At 38.6% G+C, this 25000-nt stretch overlaps 2 protein-coding genes across 6 annotated transcripts in view; both read right to left on the bottom strand.

The window, feature by feature from the left end:
* The window catches only part of LOC138059110 (uncharacterized), a 146539-nt gene that overhangs the window by 27976 nt on the left and 93563 nt on the right, over window positions 1–25000 (bottom strand). For 3 of the 5 annotated variants that reach the window (XM_068904635.1, XM_068904636.1, XM_068904633.1), the window contains exon 2: window positions 24086–24152. The exons of 1 other annotated variant lie outside the window; for it this stretch is intronic. Coding sequence is in view for 1 of the 4 variants with exons in the window: in XM_068904634.1 (XP_068760735.1) it covers window positions 18050–18062 (13 nt within the window). In the remaining 3 variants the exon portion in view is untranslated. Of the gene's footprint in view, window positions 1–18049; window positions 18096–24085; window positions 24153–25000 lie in introns of all 5 variants that reach the window. One more of the 5 variants, XM_068904634.1, reaches the window with a different exon arrangement.
* The window catches only part of LOC138059114 (uncharacterized), a 37272-nt gene continuing 24297 nt past the window's right edge, over window positions 12026–25000 (bottom strand). Inside the window, exon 3 of the mRNA XM_068904645.1 lies at window positions 12026–12981. Within this exon, the coding sequence (XP_068760746.1) occupies window positions 12970–12981 (12 nt within the window). The 3' untranslated portion in view covers window positions 12026–12969. The remainder of the gene's footprint in view (window positions 12982–25000) is intronic.

The raw sequence follows: 25000 nt of genomic DNA, 5'->3' as shown, positions 1-25000 counted from the left end.
CCCTGGGAACCAGGTTGAGAACGACTCTTGCGGGGGAAGGAGAACATGAAGAAGATGCGAGGTAGATTCAACACTGAATACTTTTCCATAACTTCTTATCTCTTTCCTTTAGAATCTTCTGAACTGGTGCTGTATTTTGAATAATCACCGACTATTACATGAACGCACGTTGGATATAAAAAGGTAAATAGTCTCATATATCCCACAAACGCCAATGGAATAATTGTTTTCTTAAATGTTCATTATTTCTAAACGCGTGGCCACTTGGAAATTAAAGCCAATCAGTTTCCATCTTGGTGACACTTGACGCAATCAGTTTCCATATTATGTCCCCAACCATCTCTCAAGAAGCCTGGTTTGGACTTAGCGTTCAAAAATTGGAGACTTACTTTAATAAGGTTAAGAATGATATTTTGATGTCTATGAACGAGCAACATGTCACCTTGCTCGTATTATTAGATTTAAGTGCAGCTTTTGACACGATACATCATGATAAGCTGATTAGTCGTCTTGAGTCTGATTTGGGAATAACTGACAATGTGCTTGCCAGGTTTAAATCGTATCTATCTGACCGGTTCTAGCGTGTCTCTGTAAATGGTAGTCTCTCTGATCAGTTTCCTTTAAAACAAGGTGGCAACCCAGTAAAAATTAATGTATTGAATTTAGGTCACTTCAATTAAAGCGGTCGGCAAGATTTCCGCACAGGTCCCTACTTCATTATGCATACACTCCTTTGTTTCAAGAAAACAATAGCGATAACAATAGACGTCCTTTGGGACTGTGGCGCTTTGTTCTTTCTTTTTAGAGGTTTTTTTTCTAAGTCTATATGGACTTAAAAAAAGTCGGTCGAACTTCTGTCTGAAATACGGAAAATCGAACAGTTTTTCCTGCAATTTCGGCACTTTTCCTGCAATTTTACCCATTTTTCAGTTTTAGAATAAGCGCAAGAAGTGGAGTTTCAAGCAATCGTTGTAATAGGGTTCAGATTCGCAAACATAACAAACAAACCAAATAAAAGTACTGTCATAAGAAATTTAATGGCTACCTGCTCTTTTTATCGTGTAATTGATCTTCCTGTCTGCTTAAAAATTCGCCGAGACACTGCAAAGTGTATATTTTATTCCTTTCCTGTATTTAGGATCACGAACGGTTCATTTAGAGGGATTTTGCGATTTATCGCTCTTTGTAGAGATCGGCAATATGCTAAATGATACTTCCAAGTAAATAGCTTTGGTAGAGATCCATGGATGTTCCCCTACGTACGAGGCATACTTCGTTTCACTCCCCATCATGTCTTTTCAATGCCCTGCTGTGGGCTCGCTTGTCTGGGTCGACGAAGTTTAGGCGATGGTTAACTGCGGTGAGATGATGTCAGCCCTTGTCTTGTAGACAGTTGTAAACTTTCCGGCCACAGGTAGCTAGGGCTAATATTTTTTTCAAGGAAAGTTTACGGTCAGAAAATTAATATGTGTTCTGGCGAATTGAAGGCTATCCATTGCAGTTTTTTCTTGAGCGTCGCGAAACAGATCCATATCCCGATGCGGCACTTTGTCTTTGCCAACTGACTGCGTTTTCACACAGGTTTTGGACACGGAAGACGAAAGTAAATTGTTTTCTTTGCACCACTCTATGGACAACTCTGGAAAGGCTATAAAGCAGGGACAATTTCCAAATGATCCTTGAAATCTCCCATTGCTGTGACCCTTTTACTTCGGTAGCTATCTTGATTATTACGAAGACACAAGTTTGCTTCAAAAGAAGGGAAATATGAAACGATTTTAATTGCAATGAACTCGTGCATGAAAGTTTCCTATGAAAGATGCACCAATCAGACTTTAAGCGTGGTATACTCTTCCACGCAGTGAACTTATAAGTGTGCCGCACGCACGGGGCATGAAGGAAAAGCAGGTCACAGTTCACAGCAATACTGGAAAACCTAAAACTATCACAGGGACTAACCTTAAGCCTAAACAGTGCCTTTAGTCGTTACGGTTAGCATTGTTAAAGGCATTGGTTGTTTCAAGAGTAGTAAAACAGGGATCTCTTAACGGTAACCTACAAGTGTAAGTTCGATTGTAGGTGCTAAGCGCGGCGGTGTATATAATTGCGTATCATTGTTATGTAAATAGTCAGCCAGAATTCAAAATAAATATCATTTTCAAGTAACTTGACACGTTAGCTCAGTGGTAAAGAACAGGGACAAGTAATCCAGAGGTTTACAGTGGGTCGGAGTTCAAGGCAAGCTGCGAGTGGCATATCATGGGATAAAATGGCAGAAAAAGCCGAGCGGGGTCTGGAAATAAGAACAAGACGAAGGGATAGAAAGAGGAAAGCTGAGACAAAAACGAGTAACGGTGTGGGCGATGAAGGGAAAGAAGAGAGAGAGGGAGGAAGAGAAAAAATGAGATCCGTTTTTATTCATCCCGTAAGTACAAATTACCCATGTATATATTCGGTTCTCTTGGGTATACGTATTGTTCTACAAAACAATAGCGCGAATGAATACTTAATTTATTCTGCATGCATAATGAAGTAGGGACCTGTACGGAAATCATTCCAAGCGGTCTCTCAGGGAATAACTGTCCTCTGGGGGTTGAATGTAGGACCTGAACCTGTTAAGTCCCTTGTTATTTTCTCAATACGTCTTGAAGCATTCCATTACAAGTTGCTATTTAAAGCATTCTGTTACAAGAGTCAGTGTAAACAGATGAGAGCAAACACTGTTTCTCGTGATGTCATCCTTTTGTTCCAGAGTGTCGTAGTTTGCAAATACGCAGTCTGTAGTGTCGTATTATTATAAATTATCTTAGTCCTTGTTATATTTTTTTGCGAATGTTGTCCACTTAACTGTTGGCAGAGAAAGCCCTAGGAAGGATATTGTCACAATTTCACAAAAATTGTGGTCCATGTTTTATATACATGTACATCCAAAGTTCGAGCATTTCTGGATATCTTTTAAGAGACTGCAAACTCATAATAACTTAAGGAAAGTAAAGATAATTTGGCAAAATCCTGAACTATATGTTCACTACATTAAGGCCAAATTTCTTTACTAGCAGCCAAGTAATTCAATACTATCATGATTCATCTTTTTCTACAACACAAGTAGAATCGTCAGGGTTAGGGTTAGAAATAAAATTTAAATGAAACTACATGTACATGTACTTCATCTGCACAAGATGAAAGATCGTTTGTATATACAGAAATAAACATCTCTTTCTAGTTTCAGTGTATTCAATGTGACGATTGGACGCAAATGCAAGTTTCTTTGCTGTGAGAAGTAGACTTCTCACACTAATGTTCAGACTGAAATCTTTAATGATGAAATTAAACAAGTCCTTGCTAAAATCGGCTTTGAGAATAAATTATGTTTCCCTTTTGGTGACTTTAACATCAATATCCTTAATGCTGACTCACATGCCCCTACTAATGATTTCATTGATCTCATGTATTCCAATGGTTTCTATCCTCTTATCTCTAAACCAACGAGGATCACGTCTCATTCAGCTACTTTGATCGATAACATCTTCTCCAATGACCTTGACAATCACAAATTTAGTGGTATCCTTTGGTCTGACATTTCTGATCACTTACCTATATTTCAGATCACTAATTGTTCCCTTAAACCTAAAATGAAATCTTCAGTTTATCATAAACGTCTTGTAACTACTGATAACATTGAAAATTTTCGTTCACATCTTCGTTCTATTAATTGGGATTTCTCAAAATCTTCCTCTTCAAATGCATTGTACAATTCTTTTATGGACTGTCTTTATCCAATCTATGAAACATGTTTTCCTGTTAGGATTATCACCGTCAAAGAAAATTCAAATGCCAAACCTTGGTTTACCTCAGGCCTCCAAAACTCCTGTCGTAGGAAGTACGCTCTCTATAAACAATATTGTAACAATCCTACACCAAATAACAAAGCTATATATACCAAATTCCGTAACAAATACAACTATCTAATCAAACTATGTAGGAAAAAGTACTACCATGATAAATTGTCTTCTATAGGTTCATCACTAAAACAAACCTGGTCCTTAATTAAATCCGTCATCTCTTCTAAACATTCCAGTTATGGGCCTACTACCATGAAGGACAACAGAGGTAACCCTATTAACAACCCTCAGTTAATTGCTAATAAGTTTAATGAATTCTTTACTAATGTTGGTCCTTCTCTTGCCACTAAAATTCCCCACTCCACTGCTGACCACAAATCATATTTGAGTGGTTCTTTTAGTGATAGTTTCTTTGCCTCACCTACTACCCCTGATGAAATTATCAATATAGTGTCCTCTCTGAAGAGTAGTAACAGTAAGGGAGTGGATGGTATTAATGTGAATGTGATTAAAGCATCTATTGATCTCTTGGCATCTCCCCTCTCTCAAATGTGCAATATCTCCTTCTCGACTGGCATTGTGCCTGATAAGCTTAAAATCAGCAAAGTACTTCCCATATTCAAAAGTGAAGATAGCACTAACTTCACTAATTATAGGCCTATCTCAATCTTACCTTGCTTCTCTAAAATCCTTGAGAGTGCCATGCACCGTCGGCTAATGGACTATCTCACCAAACATAGCATACTCAATAATCATCAGTATGGGTTTAGAAAGAAACATTCTACTTTTATGGCAATACTGGAACTTACCAATAAAATATTTGATTCATTTGAGAAGAACGAACTCACTATTGGTATATTCATTGATCTAAAGAAGGCATTTGATACCGTTAATCACTCCATCCTCTTAGATAAATTAAACTTCTATGGAATTCGAGGCACACCTTTTAACTGGATGCATAGCTATCTCCTCTCTCGTTCTCAATATGTTCAAATTGATTCCTGGAAATCTCCACTGCTTCCAATTAAATGTGGTGTTCCTCAGGGTTCTGTGTTAGGGCCACTTTTATTTCTTATATACATTAATGACATTTTTTCATGTTCTAATTATCTCTCATTTATCCTTTTTGCAGACGACACTAATATTTTCTTCCAACACAAAAATATCTCTGAACTAACTAAAATTGTGAACCATGAACTTTCTTTGGTGGCTACCTGGTTCAAAGCTAACAAACTAACTTTGCATCCTGACAAGACTAAATTTATAATATTTCACCCTGCAAGAAAGAAAATAAATCTTGATGATCTTTCTATTAGCATCGATAAGAATAGTATTAATAGAGTAGAACACACAAAATTCTTAGGTGTCATCATTCATCAAAACCTCTCATGGCAGGCTCATATAAAAGCGATTTCTTCCAAAATTGCCAAATCCACTGGGATCATTATCAAATCACGACAGTTTTTCTTTTCTAATACTCTTTGCACATTATACAACTCTTTAATACTCCCTTATCTTCAATACTGTCTTATTATTTGGGCATCCACTTACTCTTCTCATTTACAACCCCTTTTCCGTCTCCAGAAGAAAGCTTTAAGAATCATTACTCACTCTCCACCACGTGCACATACTTACCCACTCTTTAACAAATTCAAAATACTCAACATATTTAATATTTATAAGTACCAAGTTTCTTGTTTTGTTTTCCTTCACATGCAGCAACTTTTGCCCTCTCCTCTTTCATCTCTTTTCGTTCTTAACTCTGATTGTCATCAATATCTCACCAGGCAAAAAGACAACTTACATCTTCATACTTACAAATATTCTTTTTCTCTTCGGGTACAGGGTCCTCAAATTTGGAATGACATTCCTCTCTCACTTCGTAATTCACTCACTCTTTCTAGTTACAAGCATAAACTGAGAGATTATTTTCTAACATTATAAGTCTAAACTAAGTTTAACGCAAATTCTTTTTTCTCCCTTTAAACTCTTCTTTTATCACTTTTTGCACTCTATCATTATTGTTATGTTTATTTTGCTTTATGTGCAGTAAAATTCTTTTTATGTTGTCAGTAATAGTTTGCCTTTGTTTTCTGTAAATTTTGTACTTATTAATTATTTTTTATTCTCATTGTAACTTAGCAGCGCATTGTAACTCTCTGACCTACGCCGTATAAGCCTCTGGCTTTGGCATCTTATTATCGTTAACTTGTGCTTTGTGTACTTATTTATTTACCAATTGATTGATTAGACTTCAATCGCGGCATAGCCTGGATTTCTCAAATTAACGAAGTACGAAGCTACAGTGTAGTAGTCGACGAATTATTAATCACACCATCGTGCAGTTTCATGCCACATATTTGACATCAAACACATAAAACTACGTACCCGTAAATAGCCAAAGCCAGAGCCAGATTAGCTAACTTTTGACGAACAAATAACTCAGCTGCAAACCTTGACGAACTTCCGCCTTCAGGGTGTGCCGGTGTGGATATCATGTTAAGCCATCATATAGTCGCCCGTGTCGCCCGCTTTAACCCCGGGGGAGGTACTGCCATATATGGACTATATAGTTATGTGCCGCTGTGAAGGGTATGTTTTCATTAAGCAGTTTACTCTAGGATAGAGTATATAAATCCTAGCGTTTGGGTCTAGGGTATCATTTTTCACGAAACTGACCATTCGGTTGAAGATTTTATCAAGACAAAGGAAACCAAAAATTCCCGCTAGAAAATATAAAAAAATCGAGTCAGCAAAGTTTAAGTTTACGCAACTCAGCCTCAAAAGTGTCGATAAATGGCTATCATGAAACACTTCTTCATATTAGTAACTGTCAAGTATCGGGATTTAGACGGAAATCGGTGCGAGTTTACTCTAGTATAGGGTAGCAAAATTCAGCTGAACTAGCTCTGGTATAGGCTAAGGGTTCCAGGGTCCCAGCGGCACATCCCCACCCAAAAATTCCTAAAGTAACCCCCGGGGCTTTTACTCATCAGTGGGAGCATGAGTTAACTGAATAGAGTGTAATGTGAAGTGCTAGATTTCAATCCCATATGAACCATGTGAGCGTTAGCCCTACAGATGGAAATGGGCCCACACAAGGAGAGAGAAAAACTCTGACCAGGGTGGGAGCATGGCCGAGAAAAATATAAGGATTTGTATGGGAATCCCGATAAAAGGCTTAAGAAGATAATTATATGAAAAAAGTCTCGCTTAAAAAGCCTAAAATTACTGTCATTGCGGGTAGCTTCCTTCCTGTGTGTTTTTTTTCCAGATCCGAAGCGATTTGAGCCATTTTTCCCTAACAAATCCTTACATTTTTGTTGGCCATGCTCACTCTGAGCTTGGCGTATATCTCCCCACCAGTGGCTCAGTTGGTTGAACATCGAGCTGTGATGCGGGAGGTCGCGGCCGGATCAACACTCAGGATCTTAAAATAACTGAGGAGAAAGTGCTGCCTTTGTGAATATTTCATCTACAAATGGTTAGACTTTCAAGTCTTCTCGGATAAGGACTATAAACCGTAGGCCCCGTCTCACAAGTACCTTTTATGTTCATAAGTTTCCTGAGGCACGCCCACAGTTATCAAAGCCAATTATTATCAATACGCGCGGCCAAGTGACAAACTGCCCTCTGTAAAAGGCGACTTTTTGAGGGCAAAACGGGAAATGTGCGGGCTAAAAATAAATATGCCGCCCTGGTACTGATTGGCTGCAGAGATGTCAAACAACTTCGCTCGGCCAATGAGATTGTCCTATTTAATTTTAAAATTTGTTGATAATCATTAGCGCGCTTATACAAACAATAGAGTGTTTATTTTACATTCTTTTTGCAAAAATCATTTTTCAAATAAAAACGTTACGACTTTACTTGAATTCGCATTAGCCTTTAAGATCTAGTATTTGTTTTACGAGTTTTTATAAATTTTCCATTAGCGTAAGGTTTTTAGTCTCGCGGTACTCGGCTACGGTTAATAGCCGCCCGTTTACAGTCAGTAGGTTAATCTGGGCAACCAGTTGTTTTTATATAAACTGCTCATAATAATAATAATAATAATAATAATAATAATAATAATAATAATAATAATAATAATAATAATAATAATAATAATAATAATAATAATAATAATAATAATGATAAATCAAAATTTGTTACATCATAGACTTTGTAACTCGGTTGACTGTGATGTGCATGACAAAGTCGAGAAAATTGAAAAGTAAGACCCAGGAGTTGACGAAACCGTAGACGATTCAACTAAGTGAAGGTTGTAGCTATAATGATGGGAACGTTGCCGGGGAGCAATGCAATACCAAAGACTTAAGTGATAGGTTAGATCTATTTACAAAACACTTACTTTAATAAGGTTAAGAATGATATTTTGATGTCTATGAACGAGCAACATGTCACCTTGCTCGTATTATTAGATTTAAGTGCAGCTTTTGACACGATACATCACGATAAGCTGATTAGTCGTCTTGAGTCTGATTTGGGAATAACTGACAATGCGCTTGCCAGGTTTAAATCGTTTCTATCTGACCGGTTCTAGCGTGTCTCTGTAAATGGTAGTCTCTCTGATCAGTTTCCTTTAAAACAAGGTGCTCCTCAAGGTTTATGTTTGGGCGCAATCTGTTTCAGATCGTTGAACGCCACCGCCCACAAGTCCACTGCGACGCAAATGACACACAGTTGTGTATATATCATTCAGCCCCAATCGATCTGCGGATGTCGATTTTGCCATCAAGTCCATGACTGACTGTATCAGTAGTATTAGGAGTTGGATGATTTCAGATAATCTTATGTTAAAACTATGATAAAAAAGAATGTTTAATTATAGGCACCAGGCAGCAGCTGGCCAAGGATAGCATCAGTTGCATTAAGGTTGGGTCGACTGATGTTTGTCCTGTAACAGCAGATAGAAACCTTGGCTCATGGTTCGATAAGCATCTCACTATGTCAACTCATATCAGGGGCACTCAACGGGAATATAGTTCGAAGCAATTTAAAAATAGCATTGTTAAACGTATTTACAATTAAAACGGTAGATATAGGCATATTTTTAACCTCTAAAATTTTTCATCTTTTCGGATTTCCTAGCTGAAAGTCTAGTGATCCGAAAATTATAGGGATCAAAACTAACCTTTTCGAAAATTTCAGCCAGAAGAAAGTCTCCCGAAAATTCTAGGTGACCTTTTTAGGGTAAAAATCCGTTAAAAATGGGCAATTATACCATGTTTTAGATGCTCGAAAATCATAGGAGAGGCAGGCAAGCAAGGAATTTTACAACAAATGTTCCGAAAATTCTAGATCTCAAATCGTCTTCCGAACAGATATTTTCCGAAAATTAACGTTGGGTGCCCCTGTCATATTAGCAAGATATGTGGTGTTGCCTTCTACCATTTGCGTAATATCAACGCATTCGCAAGTATTTGTCTCGAGAATCAACGGAAATGCTTGTCGATGCATTTCTTACATCTCGTGTTGATTATTGCAACAGTCCGGGCTGCCCAACTACCAGCTTAACAAATTGCAGAGAGCTTTGAACGCCACAGTCAGGCTATTTTGTAGTGCACCTACGTTTTGCCAGATCTCACTCCTTTTGCATGATCTGCATTGGCTACCTCTTAAAGCCCGGATACCATTTAAGATACTGTTTACTACATTTGAAACAATTCACGGCCTTGCCCCTAGTGTGTAAACCCCATTTACACACGCCAAAAAATCGGCACGGCACGACACGGCACATTTTTGGCACCTTCCCGAAACCATTTTAGCACGGCACTACTCATTTACACGACCAAAAACTAAAGATTTTTCTCTTGCTGGGAACGGTTCAAATTTTTAACTGGCAGCCCTAATTTTCGTCTGTTTGTTACCCGGAAAATGGCGGATAGACAACAAACAATCATTTTGCATCGCGCGTTAAGCGTTAAATATGCCTTGCATCAAAACGGATCAGCAATTGCTATTTTGCGGGCCAGTTTATTGTGAGATCTGTTTTTAATAAAAATAAAGTTGAAGTTAAAAACGTTAATAGTCTATTCAGGGACGAAAGCATGATATCGAGATCCCCTAGAAAACTCAGAAGGAAAAAGACAGAAAAAGACCTGGTTTTTAATAGTTGTTTATATTGGCCCTCCTCGGGCCAGCTTATTCCGTGGTTCTTCAAGTTTTTCTTTGGCGAACGGAACGTGTTTGTATCTCTTCGGCCGCCATTTTTTTTTTGGGGGGGGGGGGGTGAGTTAGGTTTTGGTATGCATCACGGAAGTGTAAGGGGAGGGGGAGAGGTTTAGGAGAAAGCAACACCGTAGGAAAACAGGGACGGGGGGCGGGGAGGGGCCTCAACCTATCCAACTAATTTAAAGTGCTACTGTGATCAAAAAATCACTTCCTTTTTTTCTTCAGATTTTGAAAGTGTGATTGCTCAACACTTGCAAAAGTTTGAGCTTTGATTTTTATTTAAAGGTTGTTTACTTTGAGCGTAAGTTTTGGACTTCATGGTCCGCCATTACTCACGTTCCAAACTGACCGATTGGACATCAGAGGGTTGGATCTAGGGAAAAGTGACGTCATTGACTAACTGGCTTAAATTTTCAGCGAGTTCACGCACCTTATTATATGGAAAACACGAGTTTAAAAGTCTGAAAGCCCGAAACTCCCGTGCTGCATATTGATTCGGCCGCGTAAACACGCATTGCATTCTTGAACCATTGAGTCTTTGAAGTCATTTTCTCCTCGATCCAGCTCTCTCAAGACTTTAAAGTTAGTAATGGCCGTCCATAAAATAAGAAAAATCCAGTTAAAATAAACAGGTGTCTTTTTTAAAATCAAGGCTTTTTAGTTAACACAGTTTTGAAATCCAAAGAACAATAAAAATTGATTTTTTTGGTCATATTAGCAATTTAAAATGATTAGTACTGCTACAAAAGCGATGTGTAAGAAGAATCAGTAAATCTTGTATTTTACCGTCACACGACATGTATCTGACTGAAATAAGCAAAATAATGTACCAATTTAAGGTCGAATTGTTGCCAAATATCTTTAACAACACTTTTATATTAAAGTGCCAGGTTCATGGTTATAATCAGTACTACAGCTGTAGAACAGTAAGTTCTTTTCATTTTCCTATGTGCAGAACCAACTTGCGGCTTTTTTCGTTCCAGTACTAAGGACCTCTGTTTTTCGACACATTCAGCCTAGCTATTCAAAATTCAATAAGTGCTGCAATTTAAAAAAAAAATCCCTCTTTCATAAAAGCGCTTTCCTTTGTAAATTTTGACTTTCCCTTGCACCTCATTCTACTTCTTTTTGTTTGTTTTGTTATTTTACTTATTTCGCCTCTGTCGTTCCATTAATCACTGCAATTAATTTGATCAAGTCATAGTTGAGGAAGCCTGCACTCTATAAGCTTTATGGTTTCTCTGGGCTTTCTCGCCATTTTTTCCCTTTCCGTAATAAAAATGTCAGTAATGACTGATTTCGTATCCCTGATGAAAAGGAATGTATAGCCTTAAGCTTATGACAGCACTCTTACGAGTAGTACAAGTAGCATGACCGTTGAGTTGCATTAATTAAAAAGTTTTGATTAGAGTGGTTTTCAATTGAGTGTCGAAAGTAATTCGATAATTACTTTGGTTTATGATTACTTCACTCATTGATTGGTTCAAAGTTCTCGCGCCACTTTTTCAATCAATCAGAAGTGAAACTAAAACCAATCGTGGCTCGCGCGTGCACATTTTCCCGCGCTTTGTGTCGGCTACGTGTAATTACTTCGAGTTTTGATTGGTCTACTGGACAGTCTCCGTCCTTTTTGATTGGCCAAAGTAATTACTTTCACTCATGTGAAAACCGCTCTATACACAACCTCGTTCCCAGGGTCTCCATTTCATAGCAAGTCCCACAAATCGTTTATACTAGCTAAACAAAAAACACTTATCAAGCAAAAGGACAACAATATATCAAAGGAAAGGGAACCGTGACTAAACTTTTACTTAGCTTTTATCCAAACAGGTATTTATGTATTACAAATGCATTGGTGTAAGAAGAAAGTTACAGACGATCTCTTGTACTCAGTTCCAAGCATATTTAGCTAAGGATAATTTCTGTACAAATTTGGGAGACTGTGCATTATTTAACAAACGAGAAAGAGTCTTTTATCGGGTTTTGAACCACGAGGCAAAGCAGAATGGTTTCAGACCCGATGAAACACGACCTGTGAGTTTATTGAACGGCTTCAAAAACATTGCACAAAAAGCGTTTCCCTCTTTAGTCCGAACAAAGGTTCAACTTGTGAGAGGAGAACATTAGCATACAAGAAAAACAAGCTATGCCTCATTAGTATGCTTTATGCACGTGACGTTTTTTCAATGACTTAATTAGATAGGCTGTTTCGCTCATAAAGTATTAATGTATTTGTGAAAAATCAAGTCAAATTACATACTTGGATAAAAACGTCTTGGAGCAGGATAGGGAACCACATGATGTTCAGCCTGGGCCAGGCCATGAGGAGGAAGCCGACTGCTCTCATAACTGCGCCAACCCTACTTATAAAGATTATAAACAGGTACACAAAACTATGAGTAACAAATCCGGCGCCCGACACGATAACTTCAGACCGTCTGGGTTCCTCGAGAACTCAAAACCGGAAACTTTAGATCCCCCCGGGCGTGTCGGAAAAAATTATGGCCGAGTAATCGAAGAGGAGGTCCGACTTCAGATCACGCACCGACCAAAAACTAGAGCTGTTTCTGGTTCACTCGATCCCAGTTAAACTCCTTGCGGTGCTTGTAGACAAGCAAATGGTCGCCCTCCCATTCCGGCGTTGGGATTCTTAAATTAGTAAGTAATTTACGAAATGCGAGCAACGTAGTGTATGCTGTTGCACTAGTCGTCTGCTAAAAATTTCGCATGGTTAATAAATACTGCAGGTCATGGAAACCATATCAATGGCATGCATGCCCATCTACTACAAATCAACAAAAACTATACAGTTCTGCCAGTCTGACAGAGAGTTTAGAATGTCCTTTTAGAAAGTTCATTTGTATTTGTCCAGAAAATACAAGAAAGCAATGTGGTTCAACGATCACCGTCGTTTCTTCACTTTACAAGACAACCAGAAGAAAATGGCTTCTTAAGCTTTGACCTGCGAGAAAACAAAACAACAAAACATTTGGTCAGCCCTCGTTTTTCCTGCTTGACTGACCTGCCGACAAATACACAATTCAATCAACTGATCAATCAACCCTTTCTTCTCTTTCAATTATTCAATCAAGGGATATAAAGTGGTCAAGGTTTTAGTAGATTTTCCAGTGGAATAAGAAACTTAAGGTGATATAGGGATAAATTCTTGCTTATTGCATTTTTTAGCAAACGACACAGAGAACTTTAGCATCGCGTTTGCGGCAAACGGCAAAACGTCAAGCTGTAAATTGCATTTGCTACAAATATCAAGACGTGTTGGAATAATTATAGAACTTTCATGCTTTTCTTTGAGCTACGAACGTAAACAGGAAGTGGACATTTCGCATACCCGGACAGCAGTCCCTCCAAAGACTGTTCAACTAATCGTCTCTAATAGAGAAAAGATACTCAGTAATATAAATGTGGTAGCGCCAAGACAGGTTAACAGGGAAAACATCTCACTTCCGGTTGCCACTCGTGACTCAAAGACGTCTCGTGCTTAAGCCACCTATGGTGTTCAACAAGAGGTACGACCCTACCCAAAAATTTGCATAAGCATTGTTTTTATTTTCTCTTGGGACTTACAATGGTCCCAAGAAAAAACTAAAAACAATGGTTATGCAAAATTTTGGAGGGACAAACAAAGAGTATTATGGTATTTTTGATACTGGCTAATGGTGCGAGAATAAGTCCACAAGCAAACCAGTCATGTAAGCCCATACCAACGTATATGGGAATCAAAAACACACTTCGAAGCTTTCACAATAGATAATGGTTTGTACTCTATATGAGGGCAAGCATGAATTACCTACAGAACATCTTGAGTACCGACGATTGGCTTTTAAACGAGACATTGCAAACTTACATTTTTTTCTTCGTGTTGAGTGTCTCCTCTCTCGGGTGTTTCACCTTGATAATTTCAAAGTTGAACTGTTTGGGTGAACAAATGGCAATGAGACCCATTCTAGGACAAGTTGCTAAACGACAAGGACTGAAAATATCAACGTTCCATTCAACATCCTTTACACCGAGTAGATCTCCAGACCTTACGTTGAACAGCTCAAGGCGGCCGCCAATTGGCTGAACGGATTTCACAAAAATACACTCCTCGTCACCGACGAATTCACAATTGAAAGTGGTGACATCATCAAATTGGAGGCGCACATTACCAGAAAATGCATCGAGAATGTAGGTGTTGCGCATGACAAAAACAGCAATAAATTGACCCTTGGGGGAAAATGATCCCTTCAAATGCAACACACTGGCACCCTGGAGTGCACGCCACAGTGGTTCGGTTTTACCCAATTGCCTCATTTCAATGAACTCTGGATCCTTTCCAGGCGAGGCAAACAGCTGGAGGTCCCCGTAGCAAGCAATCAACCTCCCGTGAGAAAGTTTAAATGTTACCACATTATCTCCACCAACAGTATTCAAAATGATCCCTTGTCGCCTTTCATGTGTTATGCATACCACCTGATCATCTGAAATAGGAAAGATAGTATCTGCTGCAAACCTCCATCGTCGCGTACAGACTGACAAATCCAAGTTCCACAGTTCAAGTGTGGTATTAGTTGAAATCAAAATGCCTTCTTTTAAAGTTACAAAATCAAAGACATAGTCACTCTCAAAATCTTTTTGTCCTTTAAGTTCCCCCTTTAAAACGTCCCAAGATAAAATTCGCCATCTGCGCGGTCCGACCCAAAATAGCGCATAAACACTCTCACCGGTTAACGAAAGTCGGAGACATCTGACAAGTTCGAACCCTGTGCTCATCGTTGGTGCATTCCGATAAACTAGTTCAATGTAACCTGCACACATGTGGTTCCTTAAAAGTGATTTGCTGTTAAGCACTACATCGGAATAAAAGCCCAAAACCATACTCAGAGGATCGCCCAACAAAAAGCCACCGATTCTATGGGGTTCTAACTCAAATGAATTTGTCCAAGGACCCTCAGGGCGAATCAAACAGAGAAGCTCGGGCCCGTCAGTCATGCTTAAACGAAATATTTGGCGGAAAAAGGACCAACTTGAACAAAAAAGAAATCGACTGTCTGGTGAAAACCTAATCATTCCAAAACCGCGCATTAAAGGTACCTCTGCAAGAGTCGAAAAACCATTTTCCCGGTCAACTAAACAAATAGAGCCCGGTGAATGGGAAATTGCCACGAGCTTTCCATCTTGGGACATTGCAAAAGAAAAAATGTCTTTTTCTCTGTTGACACGATCAATCTCCCTACCGTCCTTCAGATTCCACATCATAAGACATTTTGCATCGTCTGGACAATCAGTTAACATCTCGTCACCGCAAATAGAACAGATAGAAAAACTGCACTTACTGGTAGGAAAAAGCGGCTTCAAGTCTCCATTAAAGGAGTAAGCAGTGTTTAGCACTCCTGGCAAAATAACATCCTTGATGGGATGAAATACCACACAACGATAAAAACCAACACCTTCTTCAAGCCAAGGTACAATGATTCTAAATGGACCATCGCAATCATACCGTTTTGGTTTGACATGACGTTTCCATTTGAGGTTACCTGAAGCAAGTGACCAAAACTGAATGCTTCCATCGCGACATTCACACACCATGTACTCTAAGCTAGGCGACACATCCAAACAAGCCACTTCTGATCCACAATCAAACCGAGCTTGAATACCTCTTTGGGCGTGATTTTTCTTTCACAACTCCATGTAAGGTTTATCGGAATACTTGGTCTCCAGAAGCTGAAACGAGTCAGAAGATAACTTACTACTTCCCTCATTTAACGAACACTGAAAAATAGTAAAGGGATATTCCTGCAAGGTTACGCGGTGCTTCTTTAAAATAAACATTAAAGAAGAAAGGGTGTCACAACACTCGGCAGATATCGTCTTCAAACCACCCTGCTTCATTACACCAACGATATCTTCCGTGGCTCCTGGCAGGTTCACACAAAGCTTTGCGTACAAAAGCTCTAGGTCTGACACATATTTTCCAACCCCTTGTTCAAGGCTACACGATTTCATGTCCTGGTCTAACTGTAACATGTGCTGAACACCATGTTCCAAGGCATACCTTGAAGTGTCAGTGAAGGATTTTAAGTTGCCAATACAACTGCTCTTTAATTCGTCAAACTCGTTAGAACAAAGAGTAGAAAGGATCTTATGGCCTTCCATTTCCTCTACACTGAAACAGTGCTGCCCGTAGCGTGACTTGTCTGTCAACCAGTCCTTAACTGATTTATGAAAGAAATGAATGCGGTCTTCGTGAACAGGAAGAAGTGATGACACAATGGTAATGGCTTTGCTCGCCTTTCGCACAACAATCGAGGACGACACGTTCGTGCACAACAATTTAGGAACAAAACCCAATGGCAGTGGTTCCCTGGCAGCGGCAATCGCACCCAGGAAACACAGAAATTGCTCTTCAGTTATGTTTACTTCCTTACACAAGGCTTGTTCGAGCCGTTGGAAATATGACTGGTAAACACACGCGATGCCCCCCGGAAGGGTCTTGTCCAGTTGTTCCAAGGTGAGAAGAGTTGAACACTTGGCCCTTATGAAATCTACCAAAAACTTGGCACACAGGAAGACTCCCTCTGACTTCTGCACGAGATAATCTAAGACCACCTCCCGCCTTTCAAATTCCAGTAAATCGCTTAGACTATGTTCAAAGTAAAAACGAATGACCTTCAAGTTCTCTTCATCTTTTGGCTCGAGTAGCAGTGGTTGCAAATCTTTGAGGCTGTTCCAAATGTTAACTTCGGGTCGCGTTGTCACCAAAAATCGAAGCCAAAGTGGTAAACTCTTAAACAAGTTGGCAATCACGTCAAGAAGATCATTTCGTCCTTGGTATTCACTTTCGTCTACAGCATCTATTACCACAAGAGATGTACGACCTGGATCTGCTACCCTGTTCAGAGGTTCTGAAAAAAGCAAATCAAACAGATCCCTCACTTCCATGTCGTTGATCTCTACACCCAGATTTCCGGAGAGCTGTTCCACAAGGGCTTTCTTGTACTCTGGAAGACAGCAGGACAGGTGACAGGCTAAAGACTGCATCATCACCTTGGGATTCCTGTGGCGTGCTCTGTCATGGTGACAAAAATGGCTTCCCGCCAATCTGCCAGCTTCGTGCATTCTTTTACACATCTCAGCAGCGATGACAGATTTCCCCATCCCTGCATTTCCGCTGAGCACCAAGACACGATTTGGAGAACTTGCATCATCCAACCACGTGCTGATTTTAGCAAAGAAAGACTCACGAGTTCCTTCCAAATATCTCTTTGTATAATCTGTGATATCAGGTTCCGTGTCAAGCCTTGCAAGTTTCTTTAGGATTTTGTCCTCCTGATTGGTGTTGTGTTGTGTCTCACGGCTTTCAGTGACAATTTGATGAATGTCTTGAATTATAGAGTTGCTTTCCTTGACACACTCCAGGACTGTGTCCTGACACTGACGCACCTCATTAAGTTGAGTCTTGAGATCTCTTTCACTCTCTGCCCAGTCCCGTAAGGCATCAACATAATTCTCCTCTCCACATCGCTCTGCCTTCAATCGATCAACCTCTGCCCGACTTAACCCAAGAGACACTAGAACGGCACTGATTTCCTGCCACAGAGCATTGAACATCAGTTCATCGATACCAGTGGTTGTGATGTGCCCATACAACTGATTACGAAAAAACTTAATTCGAGCAAGGTTTGCCTCACGAGAAGTGTCACTTTGGGGCGGCTTGCAATGCCATCCAGTCTGGGGAGGGGTAAGTCCACAAATGTTGGTCAGAAGCAGGAACAGCAGAGTGATATCAAACGTGGTGGAATCAGGGGCAGCTCCACCAACAGGAAAGAGCTTGTCCCACTGGTGACCATTGAGTATTCTTCTACGAAAAAGCTGGTCAAGGATGGAATAACAGGCATTAAGATCAGCTGCCAAGTTTGCAGGAGGGTGATGAGTGTCAAAAACATTTCTCAGTACAGTTGTTCCACCATCAATAATAAGTCGACTCAGCTTAGCCCCATTTCTCTTCTCCTTAGAGCTGGCCAGGGAACCTGGTGTGGCCATTGTAATCCAAACTACCGATTTTTCACATCATATCTGCACAGAAAAGGAAAGAAAAGATATGTAGTTTTTGACTGAGTGTAACCCATTCACAACTCAAACGCCCTAGGACGCCCCCCACTGAGGAGTAAAATCGTCTGGCGTCAGACAGAGTAAAAAGTGTCATTCTCAGGGGTCAATGGGTTATTGATTGACTTATTGGATTCAATTGAATGTTCCTAAGCGACTGATTAACAATTACCACCATCGATTTAAAGTACCTTCAGTGCACATGATTTGCTGATGCAAAAAATCTAAGAAATCGAGGATCAAACGAGTGCCTGCATGGGCAGTTCAACAAGAATTACCTTCGGCTACAACCGATAGTCAAAGGCTCATGTGAGACAACTCATGAATAAAGTGGATTACAATTAGCAAGGGCTCCTTGGTAAATAATATGCATGCATGTGCTATGCGTTTTTTCCTGTGGAGTCGCTCGCTGAGCGGACTGAGTGTATAGCGAGTACAATGGGGTTCTTTTTTCACGGTGGAGATGAGATCATAAAATAGATGGCATCATGATTGCACTGTACTGTTGTTTTGAAGGAAAATTATTAATAAATGAACTTGCCATTCAAAACGTATAAATGCAGTTATTTACATGAATGTCTTTTGTTATTGAAATTCTGCCCCAAGGAATATGTTGCCACTGAACTTTACTTTGTATTAAATATCTCCAGATGCAGATGACATGGAAAAATCTCATCAACATTTTTTTTATCACAGTGAAGAGCCAACAGTAATACTGCTTTGATTTGCTATGGCCAAACCATGACAGGGATTCAATTTTTTAAATTGTATTGTAAATGAAATATTACTGTAAGCTGTCAAAGCCATTGATCAATCAATGTACTTTTCCTTCCTTTTCATTGGCCAAGAGCCCACGACATGACTTGCAAATAACTGCCTACAAATAAGTGTTTTGCTGCAAATAATATTCTGCTGATGTGTAATTGAAACCACGTTCTAGTGTGAAAATGGTAGTTCGCTTTCCTGACCTTTCAGAAAGTGATTTTAAAGGCCCATTTTCACCCTTAACGCTCAAAGACATGACGTCACAGAGGCCATGTTGGTGTTCCAAAACAAAGGAATGGCGGCCATGATGGTGTACCAACTTAATCCTCCAGGAATTGAACTCTATTTTTATGCATATACTTTCTTTTGTTTCAGTAATCCAATATGGCTGCTGGTCACGTGAATGAAAATGCTCTATTTGGAAGGATTGAATCTATCAAACTTTTTCACTTATGGTAATGTTATGACGCCATATGAAACAACAGTGGATGCTTAACAACACGAACTTGTTAATGTGACGGGTTACCATGGCAACAAAAATCCATGTAAAAACAGTCTATGTTTTGCCCTTAAACGCATATATCTCAAAAATGAACTTGTAGACACCCATCTTTTATTGCTGGAGAGTGACCAGCATGCTAGGATAAACCTTTCTGCAAAGTTAAAAAAAATTATCTTGGGCAGATTCATAGCCACCTTCACAATTAAAAAATATTAAGGTGGCTCTAAATCCGCTACAGAAATTTTTTTCTAACTTTGCAGAGAATTTTGTCTTAGCCTGATAATAACATTTTCAACTTTTATTACACGGTATGTTGAGCCAAAGTTCACTTAAGTCACATACCGTATTAGAGACATACAATATCACTGTTAAACCTTACTGCGCAAAAGGAGCTGAGTAACAACAAAACAAAACAATAAGCCTACCCCTACCATGCACAACAAAACACTGTTTCATGATACGGTTTAACGATTTGCAGAGTCCCTAGCAAACGGAGTTCCTATCTAAACCCGGGTTTCTTTGTCCAAATTTGGTAAATCATGTCACAGCGGTTATCAGTCACACATGCCCCTCAATGACTTTGACCACCAAATTTTAGGTGGATGTCAATCATATGTTTCCATGACAATAGTCCTGTTCACTTGGCGACAGTCTAATTCATCATCGAAACATTTGATTGACGTCCCCCACAATTATGTTCCGAAAAATGAAAAAAAAATCGTCAAGGGGCCCGTGTGACTGATAACAGCTGTAACGTTCTTGTTCACGTTAAGTGCATAAATTGCCCAAGTGGCACAAGTCTATGAATTAAAGATGGCATTCTTAATTCGACTGAAGGGAGTAAATCTTTGAAACATTTTATTTTGCTGGTTTTTAATTCTGTGGGAACTTTTTTTTTTTGCAGGATCTAGGTCAATCCGCAAAACCCGCAAACATATGAGCTTGCAAGATTTTGATGCTACATGGTAAGCATGTTGCATAATTCATTCTGAATTAATCAATGTCATTATGCTATTCAGTCAGCACACCACTGATCAGCTGTTTTGTTGATGCATCACTGAATGTAACAAAGAACATTCCTGGTTTTTCTTCTCATGGCTAGTTCAACAATGCTATTAATACAAACCTTCCAACAAACACAATACCTTGATTGTCTACCAAGTTTCAAAGAGTTAGATATATTTACTCTGATGGTTTTAACACCTGAAATCAGTTGTAAATATTATTCTCCACATAGCTTTTTCCAGCTAAAAAAACACATGCAGCCTTCATCCTTCCAAATTTCTCACTTTTTCATACCAATATCCGAAGCCTGAGGTGTAATTTAGAAACTTCCAAACCCACTTTAAGTTAATAGAAGAGCCTGATTTTCGCTTTAATATCATAGGTATAATAGAAACTAGGATAAAAAACGAGTTTGCAAATTTGGATTTTAATCCTGCTATTCCTAATTACTTTTTTGAATATGTGCCGACACCTCTCTCGCCTGAAGAGATTAGCAAAACCTTGGATAACAAAGGGAATCAGGAGATTGATAAAAGTAAAAAACAATCTTTAGTATTCTGGTGAAACTGCCTCCTATATGATCTACCGCAATAAAATTTTGATGCTCAAGCGAATTAGCAAGAAAAGGTATTTCCACAAGTATTTTCAGGGAAATTTTAGTGATACTAAGATGATATGGGAGGGCATCAACAGTCTCTTAGGTAGAGAAAACAATTAAAGCCTGTAAGGATAAAAGTGCCTTCCATTATGTCCTAGGACCAATCAAGTACTGTATCACACAATCCTTCTGACTTTCCTGACATAATGAATACTGTAAGTATTTTTCATCCATAGGATACAATTTGGCTTCTAAGATGCCAAATTCACCTAAACAATTCACAGGATATTTACCAAAGTTGAACTTTGCTAGTTCATTCTTTTTCAACCCTGTCTCGCCCTGAGATAGAATTTGAGATAATGACCACCCCAATAAATAAAGCACACAGGCTACATTCTTTTCCCACTCGCATTCTAAGTTCGGCTAAACATATCATTAGCCAACCTTTATCCTTGCTCATAAACAAATCAGTCGAGAATGGTGTATATCCTTCCAAAATTAAGCCTGCTAATTAAATTATAGACCAATATCATTGTTCTCTGTTTTTAACCATATGTTTGAAAAAAAAAAAAGATGTATTACCGTCTTAAATCTTTTCTTGAGCAACACAATATCCTTCATGATTCATACTAACGTTTTCGCGAAAAACGATCCACCGAACATGCACTTTTAGACATAATTAATCAAATTGAAACTAACATGTATGAATGAATTGTACTTGTGTGGGACTTTTATAGATCTACATAAGAAAGGCCTTTGACACAGTAGATCAGCGAATATTACTAAGTAAATTGCATCATTATGGAGTGTGAGGAATAATAAATGAATGGTTTTCTTCATATTTACTGGGCCGTCAGCAAACAACACAAATTGGTGCTAAAAATACTTTTAAAAAGGAAACAATTTGTGTCAGAAGTCCCTCAGGGGTCGGTACTGGGACTTCTGCTTTTTTTAGATTTATATAAATGATATATCTAATAGTGCTAACCAACTGAAGTTCTAGAACAAGTTTCAAATCAAGTGTCGTAAAACCATAACCAAAGTAATTACTTTGGCCAATCAAAAAGGACTAAGACAATCCGGTAAACCAATCAAAACTCGAAGTAATTACACGTAGCTGACTGTCACCAAGCACGGGAAAATGTGCACACGCAAGCCACGATTGGTTTTGGTTTCACTTCTGATTGGTTGAAAAAGTAGCGTGAGAACTTTGAACCAATCACTGAGTGCAGTAATTATAAACCAAAGCAATTTGGGAATTACACTGTACTCTTGACACTCAGTTGAAAACCGCTCTATCTTTTTGCATGATGACACTCATATACTATATGCTGACAGAAATTATAAGTCACTTGAAACCATAGTTAATGTTGAAGTTTCTCATGTTTATGACTGGTTAACTGCCAATAAGCTATCTTTATAAACATAAAGAAATCTAACTTTGTTAGCTGACCTAGACAAAATTAAGACACTAAATTATGAAGTTAACTTGAGAGTATTTGATTATCATACCAACACATATATTTCCTTAGAATATAACTGAATTATGTGAAATTATATCTTGGTGTGTTGATCATTGATGAAAATCTCTCATGAAAATATCATGATGTCCACTTACATGTACCTTCAAAAATAAGTAAAACTGTACAGTAATTGGCATTATTGCTAGATTAAGACATTTTGTGCCCCTAGCTACAATGTACTTTACACTGCATATAATACAATGTACATCTCACTGATCTAGCCTTATCTGTTGTATGCCATAGTCACGTGGGGTCGAGCCACCAAGACTCATAGGGCGCGTTCGATTGACCGTATTCCGGAATAAGAATACGTGGAGTGATGATTAAAACGGTATGTTTGGCGCGTTGTGAAGCTGCAAGGATGATAAAAATATGTTTAAAATAGCATTTTAGAAAATGGTTGACAATTTTAATGTGTATCTCCGCAAAAACGAAGGATTTCCAACTTGTATTCCATGTATTCCTATTCCGGAATACAGTCAATCGAACGCACCCATAGAAACAAAAATTAATTCTTATTCTCCAAAAATGTGCCGTCCGCCTGATGTACTTTGGTGAATACAAATCTCATGCTGTACTCTACTTTTTTCTTCTCATTTTCTTCCTCTTGATTTTCTGTACTTTAAATCAGTTGCTGTTCTGATGCATGACATATCTAACAACTTATCGCCTCCTAATATTGCTAATTTATTTATTTCTAAAGCAAGCATTCATTCATATAAAACAAGGTCATCTTCAAGAGGTGACTATTTTGTTAAACCCTCAAGACTTGGGGACACTGATAAACGCAAACTGCAGACTGTGCAGACCGTCTGTAAAATGAAAATTCGGTTAGCCTAATTAGGCCTAAATAACATTCAGGTTAGCCTGTTTACGGTTAGCTCTCAATAATAGTGAGGGTAATGCCATATTTTATCCCTGGTCTGAACGGGCTGCACAGAACAGTCTGAAGTCTGCATTTTTGCGTGACCACAAGACTTGACAAACAAATTAAACCCTTTTGAAGAAATGTAAAAATGTGGAATAGTTTACCTCATGAAATCCACCATCTATCCAATAATGATTTTAAAATTTAAATCCACAATGTCTCACTCCAAAGACTTTCAGAAGAAAATGACTCTATTGATTTATCCTGTCTTAAAAACAATATATCTTTAAAGTTAATACTTTAGCTTCTCATATTTGCACTTTGTATTGATTTGATTTTAGATGATATTTACTTAATTGACTGTATACTTTGTACACTAGTTATTGTATACCTATATTCGTTCTATAATGTACTGTTTGTAAAACACAACTGAATACCATGGCTTTCTCTACTTGTTAACTCTTTTATATACATGTACGTGTAACCACTGCTCGTCTGGACTAGCTTTTGCTAACCGTGAGCAGTGCATATTGAACATGACATTGTACTGTACTATAATGATTTCTAGAATAAACATCGTTTTTTTTTTAACTGGCTGTCTGTAATTTGACGCCCCATGTTGCAGTAATTTAGAATGGGAAGAAAACTGTGCACTTGAGGTTAACACAGAAAGTTTAGTTGAACCAAATGGCTTACCTGTAAAGTGACATTATAAACAAATAAAAAAGCTTTGGCTTGCTGTTTCAAAGTTTCCAAAGCAAAGCTGAAATGAAAATCAGGAACAAAGTTACTAACTGATTAAAGCCATGACATCCTTATTATTTCAACATTCACATTAACTTGTAACTTTTAAGTAAATAATTTTATTAACTACTTCATAATGATATTAAGCAAAAATTACAAGAGCCATTTACAGGGTTCCCACTCTAACATGAAAAACAAAATTCCCTGACTTTCCCCTGACCAAAGGCAATTTTCCTGACATAATCTTTTACGATCTTCTAGAAATCTGAGGACAAGAAAGACCACTAACCCTAACCCTGACGATTCTACTTGTGTTGTAGAAAAAGATGAATCATGATAGTATTGAATTACTTGGCTGCTAGTAAAGAAATTTGGCCTTAATGTAGTGGACCACAATTTTTGTGAAATTGTGACAATATCCTTCCTAGGGCTTTCTCTGCCAACAGTGAAGTGGGCAACATTCGCAAAAAATGTAACAAGGACTAAGATAATTTATAATAATACGACACTACAGACTGCGTATTTGCAAACTACGACACTATGGAACAAAAGGATGACATCACGAGGAACAGTGTTTGCTCTCCTCTGTTTACACTGACTCTTGTAACAGAATGCTTTAAATAGCGACTTGTAATGGAATGCTTCAAGACGTATTGAGAAAATAACAAGGGACTTAACAGGTTCAGGTCCTACATTCAACCACAAGTCACCTAAAGTGCCCCCAACTGGGGAGTAAAATTGTCTGGTATTAACCGGTGTTAAACCTATTAAGTCTCACTCTCATGATCTGGTGGGGAAGCGTTAACGGAGACATACAAATGTAGGTTTTGAGTGGATCTAGATGTTGTTAACCTGTTCACACCATCC

This window comes from Montipora capricornis, chromosome 8 (assembly GCF_036669925.1).
Source record: "Montipora capricornis isolate CH-2021 chromosome 8, ASM3666992v2, whole genome shotgun sequence".
NCBI lineage: Eukaryota > Metazoa > Cnidaria > Anthozoa > Scleractinia > Acroporidae > Montipora > Montipora capricornis.
This window is presented reverse-complemented; position numbering and strand designations above follow the sequence as displayed.